At 37.9% G+C, this 27533-nt stretch overlaps 1 protein-coding gene across 1 annotated transcript in view; it reads left to right on the top strand.

Moving 5' to 3' along the window:
* Nucleotides 1-1209: 1209 nt before the first annotated feature.
* IPO7 (importin 7) overlaps nucleotides 1210-27533 on the top strand; it is a 42240-nt gene continuing 15916 nt past the window's right edge. The window contains exons 1-15 of the mRNA XM_015823766.1: nucleotides 1210-1398; nucleotides 12095-12176; nucleotides 13431-13584; nucleotides 13909-14067; nucleotides 16143-16299; nucleotides 16484-16573; nucleotides 17284-17378; nucleotides 17502-17586; nucleotides 18787-18921; nucleotides 19161-19260; nucleotides 20600-20676; nucleotides 21990-22106; nucleotides 23089-23178; nucleotides 25652-25817; nucleotides 27074-27234. Of these exons, the coding sequence (XP_015679252.1) occupies nucleotides 1252-1398; nucleotides 12095-12176; nucleotides 13431-13584; nucleotides 13909-14067; nucleotides 16143-16299; nucleotides 16484-16573; nucleotides 17284-17378; nucleotides 17502-17586; nucleotides 18787-18921; nucleotides 19161-19260; nucleotides 20600-20676; nucleotides 21990-22106; nucleotides 23089-23178; nucleotides 25652-25817; nucleotides 27074-27234 (1815 nt within the window). The 5' untranslated portion in view covers nucleotides 1210-1251. The remainder of the gene's footprint in view (nucleotides 1399-12094; nucleotides 12177-13430; nucleotides 13585-13908; nucleotides 14068-16142; nucleotides 16300-16483; nucleotides 16574-17283; nucleotides 17379-17501; nucleotides 17587-18786; nucleotides 18922-19160; nucleotides 19261-20599; nucleotides 20677-21989; nucleotides 22107-23088; nucleotides 23179-25651; nucleotides 25818-27073; nucleotides 27235-27533) is intronic.

Below are 27533 nucleotides of genomic sequence, written 5' to 3'. Positions count from 1 at the left end.
TTTACATTTAGGCAAGAAAAACCAAACGCACAGGTACAGCATAGGTGCTATCTTGCTCAATAATACTAACTGTGAGAGGGGTCTCAGAGTCCTAGTGAACAATCCCTTAAATATGAGCCAGCAGTGTGCGGCAGGCTGCCAAAAAAGCCAACACAGTGCTAGGCTGCATTAACAGAGGGATAGAATTAAGATCACGTGAAGTATTAATATCAATTTACAATGCCTTGGTAAGGCCACACTTGGAATACTGCATCCAGTTTTGGTCACCACGATGTAAAAAAGATGTCGAGACTTTAGAAAGAGTGTAGAGAAGAGCAACAAAGATGATCAGAGGACTGGAGCTAAAACATATAAAGAATGATAGCTGGAATTGGGTATGTCTAGTTTAATGAAAAGGACCAGGGGTAACATAACAATAGCAGTGTACCAATATCTCAGGGGTTGCCAAAAAGAAGAGGTAGTCAAGCTATTCTCTAAAGCACCTGAAGACAGGACAAGAAGCAATGGATGGAAACTAATCAAAGAGAGAAGCAACCTAAGAAGAAACTTCCAAGTGGATTTTTCTCTTTAAGGTGAAATGGAATTATTAAGGACTATTGTCATTCAGCCAACCGCGAGTTCAAAAATGAACAGATCAATTATTGCATTTCATATGAGGAGACAGTTCTTATCAGCATTTTTCTTTGCGCTTTTATTCTATTGGTAGACATTCCACTTAAAGTCAGACTTCATTTCCTCTACTTCATTTAAACTTACATAATAGGAAACAATGGCGGGGTGGGTGGGTGGTTGACATGTTCGTCTCTCGACTCTTCCCTCCTAGACATTTCGCCCCACAACCTTGTGAGAAAAAAGTAAAAGGAAATTGTACTTCATATGCGATCAGTGAGAATACCATTGGTCCAGACAGGTGGATGGTGTTCCGATTTCCTTAATTTTTTCCCGTCTGAATACTGTAGCCAATTTGTAATCGGTGGCGACGGAACCTTCTCTCCCTCTCTCTCCCGAGCCCACCTCCGTCCTATCTTGCAGAGCAGAGGGCTCTAAAAGAAAAAAGATGGCATTTGAGGCCGCTTTCGTCCTCTCCCGCCCTCCTCCAGAAGGACTACAATTCCCGTGATGCCTGTCAAAGGCGGCAAGCGCCGAGCGGAAGGCGTCGGCCTCGCAGAGGCGGCGAGGAGCTCTATCCGGGGCCTTGGCGCTTCTCTCCTCCTTTCGCGCCGCCGGCTGCCGCTGTAGAGCGGCGGGTCCATGTGCGCATCGAACGGTGCTACTGCCCCAGATCTCGTCCGCCTCGGCCTCGAGCGCACGGTCATGGACCCCAACACCATCATCGAGGCCCTGCGGGGCACCATGGACTCCACGGTGCGGGAGACTGCCGAGAGGCAGCTGAACGAGGTGAGAAGGCGGCGGCGCGGCCTGGGAGCGCGGCGTACAGGAGAAGCAGTCCCGGCGACAAGGCCGGCGGGAGCGGGGGGGGGTGAGATGCCAGTCGGGGGCACCGTTCGTGGCCACGAATTGGGTCCAGGCGCAGGCGGGGGTGAGAAATCGGGCGTGCGGACCCCGAATGTCTCCCTGGTCTAGAGTTGGGGACGGGGACGGGGAGCTGGTAGGAGAAGTCGGTCCGCGAAGGGGAATGAGCTCCGAGCAGGCGAGAGATCCCTCAGTGGCACCTGGGAGGTCACCTCCGGTCCAGAGAAGAAGGAGCCGGGCTCCAGACCGAAACTCGGGCCAGGTTGTCGCCGGTCGCCTTGCTATATACGCACGTGCACATGCACCTGGAGGCGAGGAGAGAGGCCCAGGCGCGGGCCTCACGGAGTCGCCTTTCCCAGAGTGAAACGTGGGCAGGAAGAGGAAAGGAGGCGGCGGCGGCGGCAAGAGCGCGGACGGGCGAGGGAAGCCAGGCCGTGTGGCGAAGTGCGGGTTGGGCGGAAGGGAAGAAGGCCTCTCCCGCGATCGAGCCTAAATGTCAGGCCCTTTCCCGCTCCCTCCAGCATTGTCTTCTGGCACGTGGCGGCTCCGTCCTCATCTGGGGAAGCTCGCCAGTGCCCCGGCCCCTTTGCCGGCCTTCTACCATGCCTTGTGGGCTGGAGCCAGAGTCCGCTTGCTCACGATAGCGACAGCATTTCAAACCGGTCCTTTCTGAAACTGACGGCAGAAGGATTCTAAGTGCCAGGAGACGAGGGTGTCCTTCTTCCTTATATGGACGCAAACTTTGCTGTTTAAGGTTAAATTTAGCGGCGGGAAAAAGAAGACGGGTGCTGTCACCTTTCCGAATTGAAATAGCCCGTATTTCATTTTCACTAATTGCACCGATCAGACTTTGATTTGATTTATAGGCGGGCACACGTTTGTGAATCAAAAAGTGCATTTAAAACCAACTTGATGTCATTTCATAGTGTTATGCCCAAGTTTTCAATTAAAATTTGAAATTGGGAAACAGATTTAACAAAAGCAAGATATCTCTTGGAAATAGCACGAATGTCATATTAAAACTGGCGTCCTGTTTTAAACAATGTCTGTTTTCAACATTTTGCAGTCCTGAAGCAGGCCGGCAACATGCAACTTACATCATGATTATGATTAAATGGAAAGCCCCACAAGTATGAAGAATCAGTCTGTATTTGGTATAAGTGTACTGAATTAAGTGTCTAGCTTTCTCTAAAGAATTATATCTTAGGCCTTTTTTTTTTTTTTTTGCTGTTTTCTAATCTGAATTTTTTTTTTGGCATGTAATTAATTATAGCCAGGATATTGAAGCTATCTAAAATGGATACTTTATTATTTCAATTTATGGCCACCCATTCAAGTTCATGATTCTGGGATTCTAAATATATTAAAAGAATAGTATAAAATCATAAAAACAGAAATAAATAACGCACATGAAACACCAGCCAGGTTAAAGATCAGAGCAGGAAAAAAATCTTGGATGAAGTATGAAGGACCTTACAAATCTTGCTTTATTATACAAATTATGTGCAATTCTTTATTATACTGGCATGGGGATCTACAAGTGGTAGGCAATCCTGGGGGTGGTTGGTGGCTTGAGAATGTTCCTGCCACCTTTTTTTTTTTTTAAATCACTTTTAATTGTGTTTTTAATTCTGTTTCTAATGCTATCTTTTTATATAGTTTTATAGCTTTCATTTGTAAACCATCCAGAGTCACTCAGAGATGAGTGGTGTATAAATTTATAAAATAAATTATAAGAATTATATTGCTAAATTTGTACCAGCCTTAAGATTTAGTACATGAAATTTGATCAGATTAAGTCAAATGAACCATCTTGCCTTTCATATGCATTTTGATGTATGACTGAAGAATCTTTTGACTTTGGTGTGAATGATTGAAGCTTGAAGTGAAGTTGGTGATGACAGTGTTTTATTGATTGCAGCTTATCTTAAAGTAGCAAATAATGGAAAGGTCCATTATGGTTCTTAGGTAACTTGCTATACTTCTTTGGGTTCTACTGTACTCATGGTTTAGAAGAGATTAAGGTGTATTTTGTCTGTGAAATAGGTCATCACTGTGTGCTTGCTACTTCTGGAAATGGAAATTTAGAATGATCACACCATTTCAGTGAGTTAACCTAGCTAACAATTGTTTTTGACCTCTGAAAATGAGTTAATTTGTAGAATTACAAAGGAGATATGTTAATTAAAAATCTGGAAAGGACCCTGAAGTTGACAACTGATGTTATGAAGCCTGTGGTGCTCAAACTATAGTAAAGAAGATGGAGTAAAGAAAGTTTTAGATATATTTTAAATTCACAGTGTTCATGAAAAACCATATTTTGTGGCTCAAAGCCTATCTTCTTTAGCCTGATTAAAATATACTGAGTTGTAGTTGTACAACTAACGTACAAATGTATACTAATACACTTTTTGTATTAAAATTGTCTGGTGTCATGTTATTAATTACAGATTATAACCATATTTAGCATAAATACCAAAAAGGGCGCAACTTTAACTTTCATGAGAAAAAGTCTGATAAAGTAATGAAGTAGCATTGTTACATGACAAATATTGAGAAAATGTATATTGGGGTATTGAGAAAATGAGAGTTGCCTTACTTAAACAAAATGCTGGTGTGCCATTCAAGATTTCTTCACGGTTGTTCCAAACATCTTGGAGAATTAACCACATATCTTCTGTGGATGTAGGCTGCCTCAAATCCTTCTGTCTCTTCGTGTAATTCCAAACAGACTCGACAGTGTTGAGATCAGGGCTCTTGAGGGGCCAAACCATCACTTCAGGACTTCCTGTTCTTCTTTACACTGAAGATAGTTTTCAATGACATTGGCTATATGTTTGGGGCCATTGTCCTGCTGCAGAATAAATTTGAGGCCAATCACACGTCTCCCTGATGGTATGGCATGATGGATAAGTATCTGCCTGGATTTCTCAGCGTTGAAGACAACTTTGATCCTGACCAAATCTCCAACTCCATTTACAGAAACGCAGCCCCAAGCTTGCAAGGAAACTCCACTCCACCATGTTTCACTGTTGCCTGCAGACACTCATTATTGCACCGCTCTCCAGCCCTTCAGCGAAGACACTGCTGCCTCCTATAGCCAGATATTTCAAATTTAGAGTCATCAGTCCAGAGTACCTGCTGCCATTTTTCTGCACCCCAGTTTCCATGTTTTCATGTATAGTTGAGTCACTTAGCCTTATTTCCATGTACACATCCACACATGCGCACACACAGACATGTCAAAATATTTAAGTGGGTATCTAGATTGGCTTCTTTGCCGTGAACTTTCCTCTCCCTGGGAAAAATGACAGCAGAAATAACAAATAATATATGCTTTGGTCGGTCAAGGAAATGAATGCCAATTGACATGGTAGGGTGGGATGTTGCAATATAATGAGTACTTGAGAAGGGAAGAATGTTCATCGAGATTATGTGAACTGGATGGTCCAACTTGAATAGCTCCCTCCTTTGATGCATACCACATTTGGGGTACAAATTGATAAACAGATATTTACACAGATGAGTGATTCTTACATAAAGATAGTGAGAGAATCCATGTTCATTAATGTGAATGACTTTCTATGTGTAATATGAGCTCTGTATTTAGAATAATAAAATTCTTATTGCATTCTTGGGTAAGCATGTGAGAGGGTGGTGCCCCTTGTTGAACATGTCTACTCTTTTTGTATGTATGTTGTATGCAGATGTCATCTTGTTTTTGGTTTGTATTGGATTTTATGATATTAGTTGTGAGTTGGGTGATGCCTAATTGGAATTAAATAAATAATATCGCAGCATAAGTAATTCTGTTTAAAATGCTCATATAATCCTGTGATTATTACAGCTATTAACTTTTCGGAACTGTGAATTTTGCATCCTCTTCTATAGATCAGCTATGAATTAGCTTACTGCTTGATGGGTAGTATGGGGCATGTTCATCAACTGAATTTACTTTCTAAAATATATATGTATATATGTATTTCATTTATTACTGTGGCTGCTAATCAATCACGCTTCTGACTAATACAATTGCTTAAATAAAGCAGATTATTTGTTAAGAGTATGTAACTGTATAGTCTCTTTTTTCTCCCCACTTCATTTTTCCTTTTGTGCAAGTGGGAAGTCAAATAGGAATTCACAGTTAATCATAATTTCTCAGTATATCTTTGATTAGTTCCTATCAAGTCAGTTTATATAAGCCAACTTCAAAAATAGTTTAAATCTGATTGTTGAATCCTGGCATATTTAGGAGCAGATTCCAGCACAAGAGAAAGCAGTAATTGTTGTTTTCTTATTAAAATCTGGGAATGAAGGAGAGAGAAGGAGCTAAGGGTATTACATCTATGCATATTGTGGTCCCAAAATCCAGATTTTGGAAAAGAAGGGTTTGATTCTGTATGTGAATACAATCATTTTTCCCCCTAATAAGTTATTTACATTCAAGGCTTCAACAAAACTTGAGTAAGACTATGTGCGTCTGGATTTTCCCCCTCTTAGATCCCATTTCCCATCATTAATTCTGGATGGGGTTACATTCTCCTGAATAGAATCAGTGCACATTTGGGGAATCCTTCTGGACTTGCAGCTTCTGTTCAAAGAACAAGTGGCAACTATGACCAGGAAGGCTTTTGTAAAACTCTGTGTTATATATCAGTAGCACTCTTTGCTTTGGTTATCTCCCAAGTGGAGTAGGGCATTATGGTCTACATGGAATTGCCCTTGAAGAACATCTAGAAGCTGCAGTTGATCCGGAATGCAGTGGCACAAGCAATTATGGGTGTGCCTTTATACAATGATATTATGCCTTTATTTCACAAGCTGCAGTGGCACCCAGTTTCTTCCAGGTGCAGTTCACGGGGCTTGTCATTATAAAACCCTCTGCAGCATGGAGCTGCTTTATTTAAGGCAGAGATCCCCAACCTTTTAGGCGCCAGGGACCGGTTACGTGGAGAGAGGTTTTTCCGCGGACCGGAGGGGGTGTGGTTTCTGTGCTGCCTGCATCCTACGGCTTTCCTTGTTTGTGCGGCCCGGTTGCTGGCATGCCACGGCCTAGTAATGGTCCACGGACTAAGGGTTGGGGACCCCTGATTTAAGGGACCATCCCTCCTCAATTATCTGTGTCCCATCAGATTTGACAGAAGGGGCATGCACCAGGTCCTGTTGATTAAAAAGTGCCACCTCAAAGGACCTAGGACACAGGTCGGCAACCTGCGGCTCCGGAGCCGCATGTGGCTCTTTGAGCCTTCCCCTGCGGCTCCCAGCCTCCTCTGCCATTCGCAGAGAGAGACAGAGACAGAGAGAGGCACTTGAGCTTCCCTTCTCTCTCTCTCTCTCTCTCTCTCTCTCTCTCTGTGTAAGTAAAAAAGAGAGTGGACTCAACGGTGTTCTCCGAGGAGCTGAAAAGCTTACTGAGTGGGGCTTCTCCTTTGGCTGCGTCTCTGCAGGAAGCAGGAAGGACAGGAGAGAGCTAGCTGGCCCAACTATGCTGGTTCAGGAATTCTGGGAGTTGAAGTCTTTGAGTCATAAAAGAGCCGATGTTGCCTACCCCTGAGCTTGTTGGAGAACAGCTTGAAGCCAGCTTGCCAGGTGAGCAGAAGATCGGAGAGAGGCAGAGAGAGAGAGAGAAAGAGAGAGAAAGAGGGAGAGAGAGAGAGAGAGAGAAAGGAAAGAGAAAAATAGAAAGAGGGAGAGGAAAAAGAGAGAGAGGAAGAGGAAAGAGGGAGAGAGAAAGATAGAAAGAGGAGAGAGAGAGGGGGGGGTGGAAGAGGACTGGCAGATCAAGGACAGAAAGAGAGGGAGAGGGAGAGGGGGGAGAGACAGAGAGAGACCCTTTTGACATCTAAAATGAAGATAACACTGCATATATCCTTTTTTATCTTTATGATATGTGTGTGTGTGTGTGTGTGTGTAAGTAAAAAAGATAGTGGTAAAAAGGATATATGCAGTGTTATCTTCATTTTAGATATCAAAAGGGTTTTGCGGCTCCCAGTGTTTTGTTTTCGGTGGGAAACGGGTCCAAGTGGCTCTTTGAGTGTTTTGGGTTGCCTACCCCTGACCTAGGAAGCTTGCCTTTTCCATAGTAGTGCTTCTTCTCAGGGACACCATCCCTCCCAGTATTAAATTAACCACAGCCACATGAAGGTTATGAGGGGTTGACCCGCTGAATTAAATGCATTTGCTGTTGATTGATTTATCATTGGTGGCCTTTTTTGCTTTATGTGTTTTATTTATTATATACTTTATTTTTATTTTTATATACTTTGTTTGATGTTTTATTGTTTTAGCTTTACATGAGTCTCGTATGTGAGATGAGCAACTATATAAATTAGGAAATAAGCTAAACTGAAAAATATTGGAGTATGCACAAATTAACTGTGAAATTTTACTGCCACATTTGAAATGTTCTCTTGTAACATTTTAAGTGTCCTCTGTTCTAGTGGAACAGTACATGAAATATTTGGTGTGCTCTGTCCTACGGAATTTAAAAAAAAAAAACACCTTGAAACAAGCCCCTTGCTTTCTTGTTTTTCATTTTAGAGTCACAAAACTTGGGTTGCTGTTCTATGTTGAATATGTCTTGTCCCCCATCCAGAAAAAAGTATTTGATCAAGGGGATTATGTTTTAAAAAAATTCTGAACCATGCAGTGGAAGCAACAGTTAAACATACTTTTCTGCAAACTCTTGCCTTCACAGACAGCCTCAGAACACACCAGAAATGAAGCAATAAAAATACCTTCATTTCAACATAACTCAGGAACAAAGTAATGGAGAAATACTTTTCTGGCTTTGGTTGAGGCTTGTTTTTTAATATACATATACAGTGTCCAATTTTGTATTCGGTAGTCTGCTTGATAAAGCACAACATACATAGTGAATATAAAGACAACAATGTTACATTGAACTCAAACTTTCCCATACAAAAAAAAAATAGCAATACACTTAGTTACCTACCTACTTGAGCTTGGAAAATTTTGCACAGCCCATGTTTATGCAAGGCAGTTTTATATGAGCAGGTTTTATCTCAGTTGGTAGACTCAGATTGGCAAATGATTGGCCTTCTGATGAAAGTTGGGTCATGTCAGAGGTGAACTACAATATTTTAAAATCATTTTTCTTAAAGTAAACCATGAAAATAGACAGTACAATACAAGGGGAGAGGGAATATCTAAAAATAAAAAGATATCTCAGACTTCCATTTTCCTCCCTTGTCCTAGCTTTCTGCTTTTTAAACTGATATTTCACATCTTTATGTATAAGATTGTGATATATTGTTTCGAAGCTTACTGTGGTTGAAAATATAGACGATAATCATTTTACAGCTTGAACTTTGTGGAACTTAGTATATAATAAACAAAATATATTGAACTCATGGGCAGCATTAGTGTTGTATATATATATTCTCTAAAAGTTTACATATTTAGTTAACTTGTATTGTAAGAGCAATGTTGACTCAAGATTAGATTATGCCGTCAGACAACTCTATGAAATAGATTTCTCTTTATGTCATGCCTGTTTCTTTCTAGGTTATTTTTTATTGACTGTGTGGCATAAAAATGAGTTGCTGCTGAGTAGTATGTTATATCCAAACATCTTGAATGCATAATAGCTGCAAAATGACTCAGCTTTGTCTGGAGACATTTTCACCTTATAGTGAATGGCAGTATTTTCTCAATACACTTATTGAAGGCGATTTAAAAAGTTAGGATGTTACAATAATTTCTTTTTAGAAAATGATGTTTGCATTACACTGTTTTAATACAGGAAAACTACCCATATTTTTCTGAGCAGTCATTGAAGCCATCATAGGAAAGCAGGCCCATTCTTTATTCTGTAATATATGTGTGTCTGAAGCAGAGTGCTTCTCATCCTTGACAACTAAAATGCACAGATTTCAATTCCCCAGTCAACCGTAACACCTTAAAGTTTAATCTTTCAATCTTAAAGTTGGTAAAGTTGAGAAACACTGGTCTAAAACAATATCCTCCAATTGAAGTGTCCACCAGATGTCCAGACTTCACATTCCAAAACTGTCAGCTCTGATTTTGTTAGTTTTGAGAGTAAACTTTACGCAGCTGGAGGTTGCCCATGCTTAAGAACACAAGATTATTTTCTTAAAGTATTCAGATCCCACCACATAACAACTTTGTCACATATCTTTGGTTTTCAGAAAATGATCAAATACTCAGCATGGAAGTGTCTTCTCGGGATTTCCCCCTATTTTATTTATAATATGAGATATATACAAACTTAGTTTCATTTTTATCTATGCAAGACGAATTATATAGTATTAAGGCAAATAAACAGTCATTTTCTTTGCCAGTGCACTCTCTTATCTACATTGGTCATAAAAGAACAGGAGTGCAGCATTGATTTAATGCTACTCAAGCCAATATTTTTAAATTAACTGTATATTTCTAAGGTATTATACCTATGGCTACATGTTTATGTAACTAGTTTTGCATTCTCCTTTTGTCTTAGTTAAGCAAGATTTCAATAACAGTTGGCTGACAATCAGTCTGCAACATGTCATTTACTTGGATCTTTCTCTGGATCATGATTTCTCCTCTTCCTCAGATCAGTTTCAGTTCATTTCTTTCAATGGGTCTTCAGGTCACTCCGGAGCATTTTATCTCCCCTTTCCCAGAGCAACCATTAACAGTCAAGCCTTCTGCATCCAAACCATCATGGTTTATCAGTCATGCCAAGCTTAGCCAGCATATCCCCTTTTCACATTCTGTCAAAAAGTTTATTTGGAATTCTTATCTGTCATTCCTGCAGCCTGGCCTTTTTTGGAATATCAAAACACATGATAGGATAGCAGCCGTTCTATCAAACAGGTACAGATTTCTAAAATCAGTAAAGAAGATGATGATGATGATGATGATGATGATGATGATGATGATGATGATGATGATGATAAGAACAATATAATAGTAGTAGTAGTAGTAGTAGTAGTAGTAGTAGTAGTAGTAGTAGTAGTAGTAATAATAATAATAATAATAATAATAATAAAAGTTGGAAGGGACCTTGGAGGTCATCACGTCCAACCCCCTGCTCAGGCAGGTAACCCTATACCATTTTGGACAAATGGTTGTCCAGTCTCTTCTTAAAAACTTCCAGTGTTGGAGCATTCACCGCTTCTGGAGGCAGGTTGTTCCACTGATTAATTGTTCTAACTGTCAGGAAGTTTCTCCTTAGTTCTAGGTTGCTTCTCTCTTTGGTTAGTTTCCATCCATTGCTTTTTGTCCTGCCTTCAGGCGCCTTGGAGAATAGCTTGACTCCCTCTTCTTTGTGGCAGCCCCTGAGATATTGGAACACTGCTATCATGTCCCCCCTCGTCCTTCTCTTTGTTAAACTAGATATACCCAATTCCAATGTTTTAGCCTCCAGTCCTCTAATCATCTTTGTTGCTCTTCTCTATTCTTTTTTTTACTTATTTTTTATTCATTTATGGAGATAAAAGAAAATTATTCATCAGTACCTGCTAATTTAGCACAGTGTAAGCAAAGGGGGATTCTTAGGAGCAGCACAGTGGTCTAGAGGTGGAGATCTCTCCTCACAATCAGGAGGCTGTAAGTTCGATCCTAAATAGCGGCAGATATTTCTCTCTTTGGGCACAATGAGTAATTGTCCGCTGTGAGCTCCGCCTAGGCGTCAGGAAGGGCATCTGGCCATTAAACGCTCAAGCTCTGTTCAGTCGCCCCGATTTCACCCCGACACAAGAGGGATTCTTGAGATGGGTACCTTTCCAGGTTTTCTTTTTCTAGAATGTGAAGTGGTAGCAAGAGGTATGGAAAACCTCACTATTCCTTTTGCTGCCCTTTTTTATGTTGACTTTTCTAATCTTCATAGCTGAATTTCAGTATGAAAGCAACTCATTCTTTGATACATAATGCAGCTTGATTTTTCATGAAGCAATCAGACGGCTTCTTTTAAAGCACTGATACATTTGATACCAGCCTTTTTCAACTTCGAGCTCTCCAAATGAAAATTAGTGAAGCTGAAAAGAAACATACTGTACATTATGCGCAACTGTTTGGCAAATAATGGTCATGCTTTGGGATCTCTTGTCTTATACTCATTGCTACATGTTTGTGGCTAGCATGGCAACATGACCACACTTTTAAACCCGTTCTCACAGTGGCTGTTGACCGTTTATTGAAAAGGTGGCGAAAACTGCAGTTGTGTTATGTTGACCTTCCTAGTTGTGAATATAGTAAAGGATAAAGGCGAAACAATGCTCTCCTTTTTCTTTCTTAAATAGGCACCCTAAATCCAATCTTAAGGATGATTTTCTTTTCTTCCATTGCCTGGGCAGCATAAAAAGCAAAGTTCTGCTGATAGGTATCTGATTGAGAGAGATATGCAAACATTGTGAGAGGAATGGAATGCATCTCAGCTATGAAATTGGCAAAGGGAACAAAAGAGATGAGAAGAACCCCCCCCCCCAGGAGCTAGTAGGCAGTGGATGATGGGGACCTCTAAGCTAATGGAGTGGGAGGGTAATGTCTATGTTCGCTTAGCTAAAATGTGAATTCTGAAAGGTTAAAAAAAACCCTTTTTTGTAATGCTTTCTAAAATTTTAAGCATCTAACTATTTTTATATTTTCCTTATAGGCTCATAAATCAGTGAACTTCGTTTCAACTCTCCTTCAAATTACTATGTCAGAACAACTGGATTTACCAGTGAGACAGGCAGGCAAGTAACAGTTCATCACTTTTTATAGTATAAATATTTAGCGCTATTAATAAGGGACTATGAGTAGCAAAATGAAATAATGGAAAGTAGATTTTAATGTGGGGTAATGCTATATAAACAGGAAAAGGATGGTCTCTGAAATCTGGGGCAGGGGAATAATCCTTGTACTTAAAATAGTTTGCTAGAGTGGACGTGATTATTTTTGTACAAAAGCATCCCTTAGAATTTATGATTACATGACAGCTTGTGTGTATATATATATATATATTTAGATTAAGAGGTCATCTCATCCTTCTTTGTAATTCCACATCTTGAAAAAAGTAGATAGAATAACTGTTTACTAGATAACAATAAACTTTTCAAGCTATTATGTCTGAGAAACATACATTATTAATCTTGCTTGCTTGAATATCAGTAATATTGAACACAATTAGGTATCCAGTCATGTAATGCATGTCTTATGTATTTAGATAGAAATTTTATTAGCTGAAGCGTTTTAAGAAAAATACTATGTTATGAGTCCGTTGAGGAGTAAGCTGAACTAAACTAATTTGCATAGACTGGTGTCATGGCTATCATCAATATTGTGTACAATATTTTTGTATATATTGAAAGAGCAAATATTTGTTGTCATTAAATTATCCCTACTGAAACTTTGATTTTAATTTATTAATTAGACATCTTGAAATATATAGCATGTTTTGCATATTTTCTCTCATCAAGACATTTTGGCAATTCAGTCTCCTTCAGCTTAATTCTAGTCCCTTAACGTTGATATTAGTTGCACTGATAGGTGCCATACGTATCAGGGTGGGTATTCCAGCCATAAAGCTTAAGACATTTTTGTACAAGCATTAAAGTTAAATAAATAATGTGTACTTTTATGATCAGTGACAGACATTCTCACATCCATTTTTTCTTTGCAAAAATTCATAATTATCAATAGGCATTTTATGCCTGAAATGGTCTGTAAGGTGAGAGTAATGACTGATACTTAGTTTGATGTCTAGGGATTTAATCTACCACACCACACAGTGATGTAGCAGAAGTGATTGCATGTAGCTCACTTTTCTTCCATTTTTTTAAAAAATAAAGAAGCAATAAATTTTAGGGCAAAATTATATAGGATGGAGTACTTTATAAAGTTCCATGTTCTGCTTGTGTGCTGGTTGTGAGCTAATAGTTATGTCTATTAGATTATTACAGATGCATCATAATACAATTTTAGGGCATCTTAATACTGTTATTTGACAGGTGTTATATACTTGAAGAATATGATAACCCAGTATTGGCCTGACCGGGGAATTACTCCAGGGGATAACCCGCCTTACTCAATACCAGAAGAAGATAGACATTGTATTCGAGAGAATATTGTAGAAGCTATTATTCATTCTCCTGAACTGATCAGGTATATTCAAAGTTGTGGTCACAAAGTATTCTTGTTCCAAATTCATTCTTAATTGGAGTATTTTCAGTCTTACTAGAAAGTATAATACTGATACTGTGCTCTTAAATTTATATTGGGATAGGGAAATTCATGGGCATTACACAGTATAATTGACAGAAGAGAATGCCTATTGTATTCTATTTTATTAAAATACTGACATTTAAGTGAACTCCTTGGTGTTCTCAGAGCCTAACATTGTATTTACTTCTACTTCAATCATTAATCTGTCAATGTAGAGAAAATCAAAATAGCAGTATTATTTGTAAAATATCTCATATGTTCCAGAGTACAGCTTACTACTTGCATTCATCATATTATCAAGCATGATTATCCCACTCGCTGGACTGCTGTTGTTGAGAAAATTGGATTTTATCTCCAGTCTGATAATAGTGCCTGTTGGCTTGGGATACTCCTTTGTCTTTATCAACTTGTGAAGAACTATGAGTAAGTTATTATGTGTTATGTATATATATATATGGTGTGCTTTAACAGTAATTCACATTACTGTTGTCTATACATTAGAGTTATATGACCTTGAATTTAAGATTGGATTTGAAGGATTGTCTGTTTACCTTTTGAGGTACAGGAGATAGGACTTTTTCATAAGAAATGTCTTCTACAATTGCAGACGTAAACATGCGATAGAGGTAGTGCTTGCCTAGTGATTATTTGTTCAGCAACCGAAGTATTGATGGTGCAGCATTCCCTTGGTCATGTGATCGCAATTCAGGGCTTGACAACCAGATCATAATTATGATGGTTGCAGCATCCCCTGGTCATGTAATTGTCATTTGCAACCCTGCCTGCCAACTTCCCACAAGCAAAGTCAATGGGGAAGCCGGCAGGAGGTTGCAAGTTGCTCCTGCCACTGCTGCTTTTTTGTCCCAAGGTGGGATGGGCATCTCATCGCGCGTGCTTGTGCGCACACACACAGACACGCACACACATACACATATGTATTCTATAGCACTCAAAGCAGCCACCTATCTGCCTGATTACCTGGGATATAGTTTCAATGGTATAAGCCAGGGGTAGTCAACCTTGGCTCTTTTATGACTCGTGGACTTCAATTCCCAGAATTCCTGAGCCAGTTTAGCTGGCTCAGGAATTCTGGGAGTTGAAGTCCATGAGTCATAAAAGAGCCAAGGTTGACTACCCCTGGTATAAGCAAACACTTTTTGGTTTCCAATTTGTCTCATGTTGTGATTAATCCCGAGCTGAACAACCTGCATAGTCCACACTTAACGATGGCAATAGGAATCACTTCTCAGCCTTTTGGCTAAGATCAAGTGTAGGAATTGTCACTAAGTGAATAGGTCATATGATGACATGCTTAATGAGAGAAATTCAGTCCCAATTACCATTGTAACCCAAAAACTACCTGTGCATCTGCTGCAGAAATTCAGCAAACTGCTAGATGGCGGCAGTGATATATTTTGGTTTGTGTCTCTTTGCTGCTATCCATTGGTAATCTGGATTTTTAGATAGAATCTGCCTACTAAAATCTATGTATGCATGCCTCTTTCGCAGATAATACTGAAATGCTACACCAGTGTTTCTCAACTTGACAACTTTTAGGCGTGTGGACTTCAACTCCCAAAGTGTGGGATTTCTGGGGCTTGATGTCAACACATCTTAACATTGCCAAATTTAAGAAACACTATACTACACTTCTAATTATTTGTATTTATATATGAATATGTTACTGTCTTGGTGATTTTTATTATTAGGACAAGTTAATTTTGCAGTGATTTTTTTCTCTTTTTTTAATGCTTTCAAATTAGTCTCCAAATTATATAAATAATTTGGATTTTTGTCTGTGAAATTGGTCTGCTTGCTCTTTAAATTGCTTTAAAAATTTCTCCCATATTAGCATATTATTTTTAAAGAAATACTGTTATTGAAGATTATGTTCAAGAAGTATCTAAAACACTTTTAAAAGTTTGATTTTTTTGCAGCCCAAAAATGTGCTGAAGTGAGTTGAAGTAAGTTTGATTCTAGTGACTGGCCATGTATTGCAGAAACATTTTTCTTAAAGAAAGAAAATGAAAATGAAAATGTTAAAGTGTCAAGTTGTATATACTCAAACTCTTTATCATCCATTAAGATACCCCTAAATTAAGAGAAGGAAAAATGTTATATGGGGGATTAGCTTAAGATACCCATTTCATTCCTTAAATTGACATCCAGTAACAATGAAAAAATTGACCCCCAACATGTGGCTGTGCTTACAGTTGATGCTACAAAAGAGGCATTGGATAAACTGCATTTATGTGATTATAGCGCATATAGTATTCTTCTTATTCTTCTCCATCATGCATTTAAAAAAGAAAAACATACAGCAAGAACATCTTTATTTGTGATAATTATGTATATTCAGAGAACTCAACAAGACAGAGGGTTACATGTTTCCTCTGCAGTACTTTCTTTGCAAATAGGATAAAATTTCTTCATTTTTAACCAGTGATGGAGCTAATAGGTTTTTTTTTCTAAAATCAGCTCTTAACTATTTTTCAAAGATACAAAAAACCAGAAGAGAGGACTCCATTGATAGCAGCAATGCAACACTTCTTGCCTGTTCTGAAAGATCGTTTCATCCAGCTTCTTTCTGATCCGTCTGATCAGTCTGTCCTCATCCAAAAACAGATCTTCAAAATCTTTTATGCCCTTGTTCAGGTTTGTCCTTTTACAAATAAATGGTTTTAATCTGTAATCTTGGAACAATTACATATTGATGCTTAACCAAGAAAGTGGATAATTTAAGAAATTAAATAATAGAGTGGATTTTTAGGTTGTTTATATCTTTGCTTAATTTATAACCATAGCTTGTTTTTGCTTTGCTCATAATTTTTCTCAACAGTATACATTACCCCTGGAGTTGATCAATCAGCAAAACCTAGCAGAATGGATAGAAATTTTGAAGACAGTTGTTGACCGAGATGTACCAGCTGTAAGTATTTGTTTTATGCAGACTATATGGTTTATGTATGACAGGCTGTGTGTGTTGGTTGTATGACTGAATATACAAATAAATGATATACACGGCTGTATTATTTTTATCTATAGACAATGTAAACTGTGCAAAGAATGGGATTCTACTTACATTTATAGATTTTTCTCGCTTTCTTATAAGCATGTCCCTTGGACTTGTAGAGCTGATATGAAAATTCAAAAGTAAAAGTTGCAGCCCTCTTGGTTACTTCCCTTTGTATCTTGCCATTCTAAATCTTTTGTGGGGTAAGAGAGTAAACATATTTATAATAAGGGGCGGGTGTCCTATGGCCCCAATCTCCCTTTTCTCAGCTTCAAAGCTTCCTCCAATAGTTGAAAACTGACAGCGATTTTTCTCACATTTTTCAGGTGGGAAACTTAAAAATTGTAATCGTAATATGGCCCTAAAAAAAAGGCCCCAAGTTACATCTATGGTGCATATACAAATAAAATAAATCCTTATTCTATAGAGAGGCAAGACAAGAACTGCTGATTTTACGACATTTCCCTATTGACTATAGCTGTCATCCCTCCCCCAAAGTTTCAAATGTGATTCCTATCCATCAAAAGATGGTTCTCCCCATGTTTAATTAGTCTTTAAAGTAAAAGCACAGAAGCCTAATATTACATTATAAATTAATGCTATATATTTTAACTTGGTTTCAAAAGGAAACCCTCCAGGTGGATGAAGATGATAGGCCTGAATTACCATGGTGGAAATGTAAGAAGTGGGCCCTCCACATCTTAGCCAGACTTTTTGAAAGGTAACATTTTTTCCCCTCAAGGTTCATTTTTTAAGTATTTTAAATGTTATTTTTTTTGTTGCATGTGCATAATATATTACAGTGTTATCTTGTTTTGTTTTGTTTTTACTAATATTGCAATAGGTATGGAAGCCCTGGTAATGTTTCCAAGGAATACAATGAATTTGCTGAAGTTTTTTTAAAGGCATTTGCTGTTGGTATACAGCAGGTAGGATTTTTTTTCTTTATAATTTGGGTTTGATTGACAATTGAACCTTACTATCATTTTTTGTTCAAAAATTAAACATTTGAATTTAAGTAGAAGATGCTTGAAATAAAATCAGTAGTTCCTGTTTCTCTCTTTTTGCCAAATGGAATCTATTATTTCCTAGAAAACACAATTAACTTCTTTAGTCAAGGAGATTAAATTCTGTCTTAGTTGATAGATGAAGCATTTGAATGTTGATGTGTATAATGAGTCACATTTAAGTTCCTTAAGGCCAAATTCCTGACATTCCAAGCAATTAGACTTTGCATATACTTTGCTATCTTTCCTTCTCCATATGTATCACCTTGCACTAAATAAAGCATTGCTTCATACCAAATAAGATAGTTCATTTGCATTCATACATTCTTCCCTCTATCTCCTTTTGGGATAAGCTGTATTACAATGTGCACAGAAAAGAGTAAGAAATAGTAAGGTAAAGGAATGAAATGAGAAAACATAGCTAAAGTATTTGGACTAGAACAGGGGTAGGCAACCTTGGCTCTTTTATGACTCGTGGACTTCAGCTCCCAGAATTCCTGAGCCATCCATAAAAGAGCCAAGGTTGCCTCTCCTGGACTAGAAGATATCCAAGGTCCCTTCCAACTCTATTCTGATAGAAATGTATTCCCACCAATAACCATTCATTATACTTTTCTCCGTACCTTTCTATCTCTATAAACCATCCTAGTTTCTACCACATCCATTCAGCTTTTCATGCATTGCCCAGATTTTTCAAACTTCTTCTCAGGATCTCTTCTCCATCCAGTCATAACCTTTTTGATTTTTTTCCTCCCACTTAATTTATTTACTTTGTATTTGGTCACATTCATTCCGCCCTCATTTATTCTGGACCCTGCCTCTTTTTTTATCACATACATTTCTTAAGTCACCAAATCTTACCTCACTTAACCTACTATTTTATGTTTCTCCTGGCATATCTAATGTCCACTTATCTAGAATATAAGTGGGCAAGAGAATGCTATTATATGTAGCTAGCTTCTTCTTTTTTTTTCTTTCTGCCACCCTCTTTCAGCAACACTCACAGTTTGCGACCGATCACATGCTACACACTCATTCTATATTAGCTATGTGGAAAGCTGCTATCTAACACATTTTGGAAAACAGCTTAAATCTTTAGAAACAATCAATCCATTTTCTTAGGTTTTGCTGAAAGTGTTATATCAATATAAAGAAAAGCAGTATATGGCTCCAAGAGTTCTACAGCAGACTTTGAACTATATCAATCAAGGGATATCACATGCAGTTACTTGGAAAAATCTGAAACCTCATATTCAAGTAAGTTGTTTTTCTTGTTCTTTTGGAATGAAGCCTGCATAGCTAAACGATAAATTATGATATTTTTTTCCCCTGAAGCTTTGGTGTAGTAGAATTTGACTGGAGTTTTAACTTGTGTGGATGAGTTTTACGTTTGATCATATCATTGACATTTCTAAATGTATTTGATACTGGAAGCTTCGCCTCCTTTAAAAAAAAAAATAGAGCACCCTATAAAAACAAACAATTTTTATTTGCAGGGAATTATCCAAGATGTTATCTTCCCATTGATGTGCTATACAGATTCGGATGAAGAGCTGTGGCAGGAAGACCCTTACGAATATATACGTATGAAGTTTGGTAAGTGATTCAGAATTGACTAAATTTGCAGAGAGCTTTCATAGCTCAGCGGTAATAGATTCACATATCACAATGTGTCTTACTTGGCTTGTTTGGTTTTTAGCTTAATGTGATAAATACATTCAGTCATTATTTCAAACATTGTGGGTTTTAAAACATGGTTTATATTATATTGTGGTATAATTAATAAACATGTTATCCCAGTTTTGCCAGTCAAGGCTTTGCATAATAAATGAAACGGATCAAGATCACAGTAAAACAAAAATGTCAGATGTGTTAGAAAAATAATTCAAAACCTATTTTCATGACTTAGATTTACTAGTGGTAGTTGTGGTGTCTTATATGAGGCATGCAAGATGTAATGGGACAAGTACTGTATGACCTTCCTTCCATTAAGTAAGGTTCTTCTACTTTTACAAGTTTCAATTGGTAACAGTTCAGTCTGTCCAGAGCCAATAGTAACTCCTCTTCCATGGGTCTTTGAGAAATTTCTTGTATGTAATTCTTATGCTTTTAACACGGAAAGCTAGTTTGTGCCAGTCATTGTATCTATTTTACTTTATACTGACAATCAACTGCTCTCCAGGGTCTTTCCCACCATCTGATCCTTTTAGGTGGAGATGCCAAGCAACGGACTGGGATCTTCTACATACAAAATATAAATGTCACCTCTCTCTAACACTCATCCATCTGTTACAGTCACTGAATCCCTGAATTTAAATTTTTCAAAGTATAACATCAGCAACTCAGTTATATGTAGGAGAATCCTACTGTACTCAGTGGAATTACTGCATGGAATTTTGCATAGAACAAAAGCCTTAGGTTTATAAAATGCTCCAGGATCCGTTTTATATTTCTTTTTTCCAACTTAGGTCTATTCTGTGTACTTAACTGACTTATGGAATATTCTAAAACGATGTTGACTTGCCAGAGAACAAAATAATTTATGCAGCTTTCTCAGCATGATCCAAGAAGAGGGTTTTTGTTTTAAAAAAAACTTTTTCACAAATCTGAAATTTCAGTCAGCATGGAATAATGCAATATGTCCTAGATGAATCTTAATAAATACATTTTAGATGACTTTGTTGTTGAAATAATATTAGTATGCAATATGTTGATTATTACATTATCTAAAATTATAGAAATGTTACTCATTTTGCAGCTTTGAGACATTTATATTCATAATTCTCCAAATAGGCAGAAGTTTAAACACATTAAAAATGCTTTTATGGAAGTTCAGAATGGAAATTTCTAGTGGTTGATGAATCCTTTATGTTTGTTTTGCATTAATTCGTGAACATTTCAAAAGGCAAATAATGTAAATTGATTCTTTTAATAGATGTATTTGAAGACTTCATTTCCCCCACAACTGCTGCACAAACGTTGTTGTTTACAGCATGTGGTAAAAGGAAAGAGGTATGTTCCATAAAGATTACTTTAAATCCCCAAAAATAAAGTTCTTTTTAAATCTTGTGTGTAGACCATTGGATACTTTACTTGAAAAACTGCTTGTAGAAGGTTTTGAAGAAGTATCTCTTGGGGGCGTCATGGGCTTTTCCAGGTGGCACACTCAGCTACTTTCCATAGAAACAGTGTGTGACAAGCAAAGCTTCCAGTCTGCACGCTTTCACTATATTCATTAGTTTGTTATCAGAATATGGCACACTAGTGAAAGAATTCAGTTCTGCTGACTGCCTCTCACCATCTCCCTAACATTGAAGTCCCAGATGATTCATGTAAGATGCAGTGGTTGTACCATTGGCATTGTTATCACTATGTCAGGTTCTGACTCCAAGCATGGCAGCTCCCAGAACTAGGAAAGACATCTTTTATCTTCCAACTAGGTTTCTTTATTATTCCACACCTATGGAGAAAATCTTGCCGTGAAGCACATATTCTGAGAACTATTAAGGAGGAGCTGTCTTTACCCTCATTGTCTCACACAAACTGTATGAACTGAGTTGCCTCTTACTCCTCTGGAAGGCACCTCTTTCCTCCTGAGAATCCAGCCCATTCCATTCCATCGTGGAGATGATGTGGCTAGAACTGTATTTAGCATTTTTATAGTTTTGAAAAAATATCAGAATGTGTCTTAAGGATTTTAGATTTTTCTTGTTAATAATTAGCTCCCGCAATCAATAGTGTACCTTTTCATTTTAACTGAATTCCCAAAGACAGTTTTAACCCTGGTGTCTTCATTACTTCTAAGCAATTTTCATGCACGATATTTAGAAAAATTAAACACAGGCAGATAATATCTTAGGCCCGTGGTGGCGAACCTATGGCACGCGTGCCACAGGTGGCACGCAGAGCCCTCTTTGTGGGCACATGTGCCATTGCCCCAGTCCTAGGCCTTCAGCTGGGTTTTATAAAACCTTTTCACTTTAGGCCTCCGCCGCCGTGTGCAAAAAAAAAAAAGGTTCAATCAAACTTCTTGCGGGGAAAAAAAAGATCTCGCAAAGTTGGAATTGATTGATTGAACTTTTTAATTCCCACCCAATCTGCCGTTACCACCGCAGCCACTCCCACCCAGTGGGCCACACCCACCTGGCACCCGACAATACATAAGTGGGTTTTGGGTTGCAGTTTGGGCACTCGGTCTCTAAAAGGTTCGCCATCGCTGTCTTAGGCATTAGGAGCTACTCAATTCAGAATATTGGTTGAACCTTTTGATTGATTGAAATAGATTAATGAACTATATCTGGGCATTTATTTAATTCTCATTCTAGGTCCTGCAAAAAACAATGGGCTTTTGTTACCAAATCCTCACAGAGCCAAATGCAGATCCTCGTAAAAAAGATGGAGCATTGCATATGATTGGTTCTTTGGCTGAAATACTTTTGAAAGTAAGTAGAAATTTGTTGATCCTTAAATCAGAGGTCCCCAACCTTTTGGGGACCAGGGACAGGTTCCACGGAGAGAGGTTTTTCCACGGACTGGAAAGTGTGTGGTTTTGTGTGCTGCCTGCATCCCACAGATGGGGCTTTGCTTGTTTGCAGACCGGTTGCCATCATGCCATGGCCCGGTACCAGTCCACGGACCAGGGGTTGGGGACCCCTGCTTTAAATGTCTTGAGATTTTTCTGCCTTATTTTCACTACAGATAGTCTTTGACGTAAGATTGGTTGTTTCATGACTGTTTGCAATCATGATCGCCTTAGAATGTTTGTTACAATTGGCAATGGCTACAGTAACTTCAGGCTGCTCAACCTTTATACTGTAAAATATATCCAACGCATAATGTTAAGATATTTGTCTTCCTGAAACTGATAGAGGAAGGCTTGTACTTAATTAAGCAACTACACTTTCCCAGCACAACCACATGATGAATTGGGGCATATTTTCTAATTCAAAGGAATTTAATTTTAAGAAATAGACCTTGTAAAATACACACAAATTAATGGTGCTAGTGTGCTAAATGCATGATACTATATTATTGAATTTGTACCTTTTGTGTATTTATCACTATTCTATATCTAACAGAATAGGTTATCTAGAATTATACTTCTTAAATTGTATCAGTTAATTTTGACTTTCAGACTCCGTAACAGATTTCTGCTTGAAGTTAAACAAACAACTCTTGCACGATTAGGTTTAAGTAACTTTGTAATATATGAATCATTTTCAGTATCTTTGCTTCATTTTGATAATTTAGATAAAAGGTTTTTATCTGTGATTTACTGTTTTGGCCAGAGTCAGTTTAGTTAGCAACTATTTAGCCCGGTTACTAATGTTAATAGGATGGACAAATCAAAAAATATTTTTGAGAAGTGAGTTATATATGTAAAAAAAGAGACTGATCTACTTTTTGGAAAAAATGTTTCAACAGAAAAAGATATACAAAGATCAGATGGAGTACATGTTGCAGAATCATGTGTTTCCTCTGTTCAGTAATGAGCTGGGCTACATGAGAGCAAGGGTAAGTGCAAAGCTGGATCCCGACATCTGGAAGTTTCTAGAATGCAAAGGAACACAAACTTCCCTTAGTCTTCTTTAAAAAGTTGTGAAGTGACGGGAAATAGATGATTCTGGTAATCAGTTTGATAATGTATTTATTACATGTGTTTGTATCCTATCACATTCAGGGATCCTATGTATTATAAAATCATACCATAAAATACAATGTGTACAGTTATATAGCATATCAACCCCTTCCCCCAAAATGTTTGCCTTCAATTAAGAAGTGCTGTCTACTTTGAAGGTTCTCTGAAAAAACATTACTTTCACAGTTTTCCAGTGTTGGGGGGGGTAGGGGGGTGAATATACAGGCTCTTTCCCTTGAACGTTGAATAGGGAATCTATGGCATGTCCTTCTGGCCAACACATAATGTAGGCAGATTTTATTTGGAGCAGATAGTCCTGCAAGTACAAAGCAACAGGCTTGTTCAATGTTGCTATTAAAGATAGTCTTGGTTATGACCCTAATTTAGACTGGAATTTCCATCTCTAAGCAAAGCGGTCATTAAACAAAACATCACATGGCCTCACTGCTTAGCAGTGGCATTTCTGGCAGTCCCAGTTGAAGTCATTAAATGTGAACCTCTTGTGACCACAACTTGAGGTCTCCTGTCAGCTTTCCCATTGATTGTATTTGTCAGGAGCTGCCTGGGAAAGTGTATTTGTCAGGAGCTGCCTGGGAAAGTTGAAAATAGCAATCATGTCTTCTGTCTCCCAACAGCTCCCACCCCAATAAAGGCCATTCCCAACTTAGTCCTCCCGAGCCCTAAGGGGATGATTTCGGGATCACTAAGCCAGAAGATGCCGACTCATTTCTGCCCTGCACAAATTGACTCTGCTTCAACTCCTCCCCTTCTCCCTCCCAATCTGTTCTATTTTGGCTACTGCTGAGACTGCTATATTCTGCTGTCACCACCTGGGGGAAATTGAAGTTGAGACAGTTGGCATAAGGCAGGAGAATATGACCACAAATGATGTGGCAGTTGTAAGTGTGGGCCAGTTACCAAGCACCCAAATTTTGGTCACATGACCACAGGGATGCTGTGATGACCATTTACATTGAGAGTGACTCGCTCACTGACCAAAGTTAGACAGTAAACTTCCATGACTGGAATGGATTTGAGTCTTCATCTCCCTGGACCTACATCTTAAATATTACATCATGCTGGCTGACTATGGGATACTGTGGATCTCAAAATGGTTGTAGGTCCTTTTTTCCCAGCACCATCTTTATTTCAAACAGTTACTGAATGAATGGTCATAACCAGAGGACAGCATTTAGTGATAGCTATAACTTCCACATTGATATTGAAGGCAGTCCAGTGTAGGGTTGCATTACAATAATCTAAATGCAAGGTTATAAGGACATGACTTATTCTTGCTAAAAGCTCTTGGTCCAGAAGTACAGTCAGAATTTTGAGTTCTATAAAATGCCATCATCAGCCAGCATGATGTAATACTTACCAGGGAGATGAAGACTCAAATCCATTCCAGTCTTGGAAGTTTACCATCTAACTTTGGCCAGCCAGTCACTCTCAATTTGGCCTCATGGCTGGAGAGAAATGGAGATCCTGCTTTGAGCTTTTGAAAAAAAAAAGTGAGATATACTGTATATTTAAACAAACAAACAAACATACATTAACAGTAGACCAATTCTTAAGTTGCAAGTGCTATTTTCAAGGGAAATAGGCAAATGTAACAGTGGTCTGCCTGTTCTGCCTCCAGGTAACATTGTTTTCCTATTAAAATAATTTCATTAGCTTTAATGACATTTTTATATAATGTTCTGTGATCTATTTATAGAGCAAATATTACAGAATATTTCAATATTATCTAATTTTGTCTCCTGTAACAATTGTAGAATAACATTTGGAGTACCAAAGAAAAATAGTTTTGTCTTCTATAAGGATTGTAGAATAAGATTTTGAATATCAAGCAAGTTAGTATATATAAGTTTCATACTGAATCTTTTCACTACTATAAAATCAGACTAATAATGGAATGTTATAAAAAGTGAGATAGCTCTTAATGCACAATACTACCACAAAATATATTGTTGAGTTTTTTTAGGGTCTTATAAAGCTGATTGTGTAACCCTGTGCCTGCTAAAATATAAATAAGAGTTAAAGTAGCTGTAATTAACAGTATGGTACACTTGCATTCTGCATTAGATCTCACGTACAATCTGCAGCTTAAGGACAAGTAGAGACTATAATATTGATCTTGGCTATCTAAAGACAAGTTTATCATTAACTAATTTACAAATTCTCAAAGATAACAGTGGAGAAGGAAATGAAAAAAAGATCATCCAGTGTGCTTGAAGCATTATATTTTTGCAGTTTTGACAGTTATTCCATGGAATGATTAAATATATGTAGAATAATATGCATGTTGACCATAATTAAATGTGTTTAACTGCTTACCAACTCTACCAGGCTTGCTGGGTTCTCCATTATTTTTGTGAAGTTAAGTTTAAGAGTGACCAGAACCTTCAGACAGCATTGGAGTTAACAAGAAGATGCCTGATTGATGATAGAGAAATGCCTGTTAAAGTGGAAGCTGCCATTGCACTGCAAGTTTTGATTAGTAATCAAGAGAGAGGTACATTTTCTTCTTTGTCAAACAAGCTTAGAATCAGGAAATAAATTAAGAGCAAATGTGAAATAATTTGTCAGCTCAAAATTTCATTGCATGTGGTTATTTAAACAAGAAGTGAAAAATAGCCAGACTTGTGATAAAGCAGTATAGAAGGTATCAATTGTAATCAGCCATGTTTATTTCTCTGTTAATGTTTTATTACATAAATGCAAGTCACCACTTTATGATAAATTATTGAAAGAAAATTATACCCTGTCTATTTGCAATTGTTAGAAGCAAATTCATATTTAGGTTATTTCCTCTCAATATGTACACAGAGAGCTTATGCACCAGAGACAAATTCTTCATGTGTCCAATCACACTGGGCAAATAAAGAATCCTATCCTATCCTATCCTATCCTATCCTATCCTATTCTATTCTATTATCCTATCCCATCCTATCCCATCCCATCCCATTCCTGGAATACTGGAATTGTAGATCCTGCCACTGCCTCCTATAGGTTGGAGGTTGGAACTTGCTCTGCCTAGCCCTGTGACACCTCCTTGCTCCAGCAAGAAACATTGCTGGTTGTCCAAGTAAAACAAGCTGAGGTGGAATAGCACTCTGCATCAGTATGCTATCACCACCAGGGCTGATGCAATAGCTGCATTCATAAAACCACAAGTTTAGGGTCAGAAGCACAATCCCATATTGAAGCAGAAAGCTGGCAGTTCCTAGCTCTTATTGTGAGACCACCCCATTGCTGACCTAAAAGTGGTTCTAGATCAGACACATGAAGTCCACTTTCTTGTTACTCTAATGGTATCCTGCTTTTAGCTATCATTCTTGTGCTGAATATAGCTGACCTGACCTGGAAGGATATGAGTTTGTGATCTCTTATTTAGTCTGTTGGAACCATTTGAATATTGTCCTGGAGGGCTGGAGCATCTTACTGCTAGAAAAGGGGAGATTTTTTAGAAAAACAGACTCATAAGTGCAGACTGAGAAGGGAAAATGAACCAGGACGGTGCCTCCTCTTTCCATATAAGGGAGAAATAAGCACAAATATTCAGGGAGGGGCATGGGGAAGCATAGAATTGTATACTAATAAAATATGGTCTATCATATTCAAAATAAAGCCAGCAGCAAAATTAATTAAATAATATTTGAAAGGGTCTTTTTCAAACCATATTTTTTAAAAAACAAATATAAATGCCTAAGTCATTTAGTTTTGTTATTGACTATAAAAAAGTGATGTTTATTCTTGCTTCCTTTGCAGCTAAAGAATATATAACACCATTCATTAGACCTGTAATGCAGGCCCTTCTTCACATAATTAGAGAAACTGAGAATGATGATCTTACCAATGTAATTCAAAAAATGATCTGTGAATATAGTGAAGAAGTTACTCCTATAGCAGTTGAGATGACTCAGCACTTGGTAAGTCTGGGCCCAGTACATTTTTATTTTTTATTTATTTATTAAATGTATTTGTAGCCAATCTCATCTATTTTAGTGTTTCTATTTGTTGTATTTCACTCCTGATGTTTCCTAAATATGTGTGTACTGTGCTTATGTACACTCTGGTAAACGTAATGTGTTTGTGGCTAAGTGCAGCATATAAATCCAATAACAGGGAGTAACGAAAGTATCAAGAAATACCCTTTTAAAATACTAAAAAATAAGATGTGAATTCATTTTTCTGTCTTTATTTGAGATCACCTCAATTGGGGAAGAAA

This window comes from Protobothrops mucrosquamatus, unplaced genomic scaffold (assembly GCF_001527695.2).
Source record: "Protobothrops mucrosquamatus isolate PMUCROS unplaced genomic scaffold, P.Mucros_1.0 scaffold1977, whole genome shotgun sequence".
Lineage (NCBI taxonomy): Eukaryota > Metazoa > Chordata > Lepidosauria > Squamata > Viperidae > Protobothrops > Protobothrops mucrosquamatus.
Note: the sequence above shows the minus strand (reverse complement) of the source record. Positions and strands in the feature narration are given on the sequence as shown.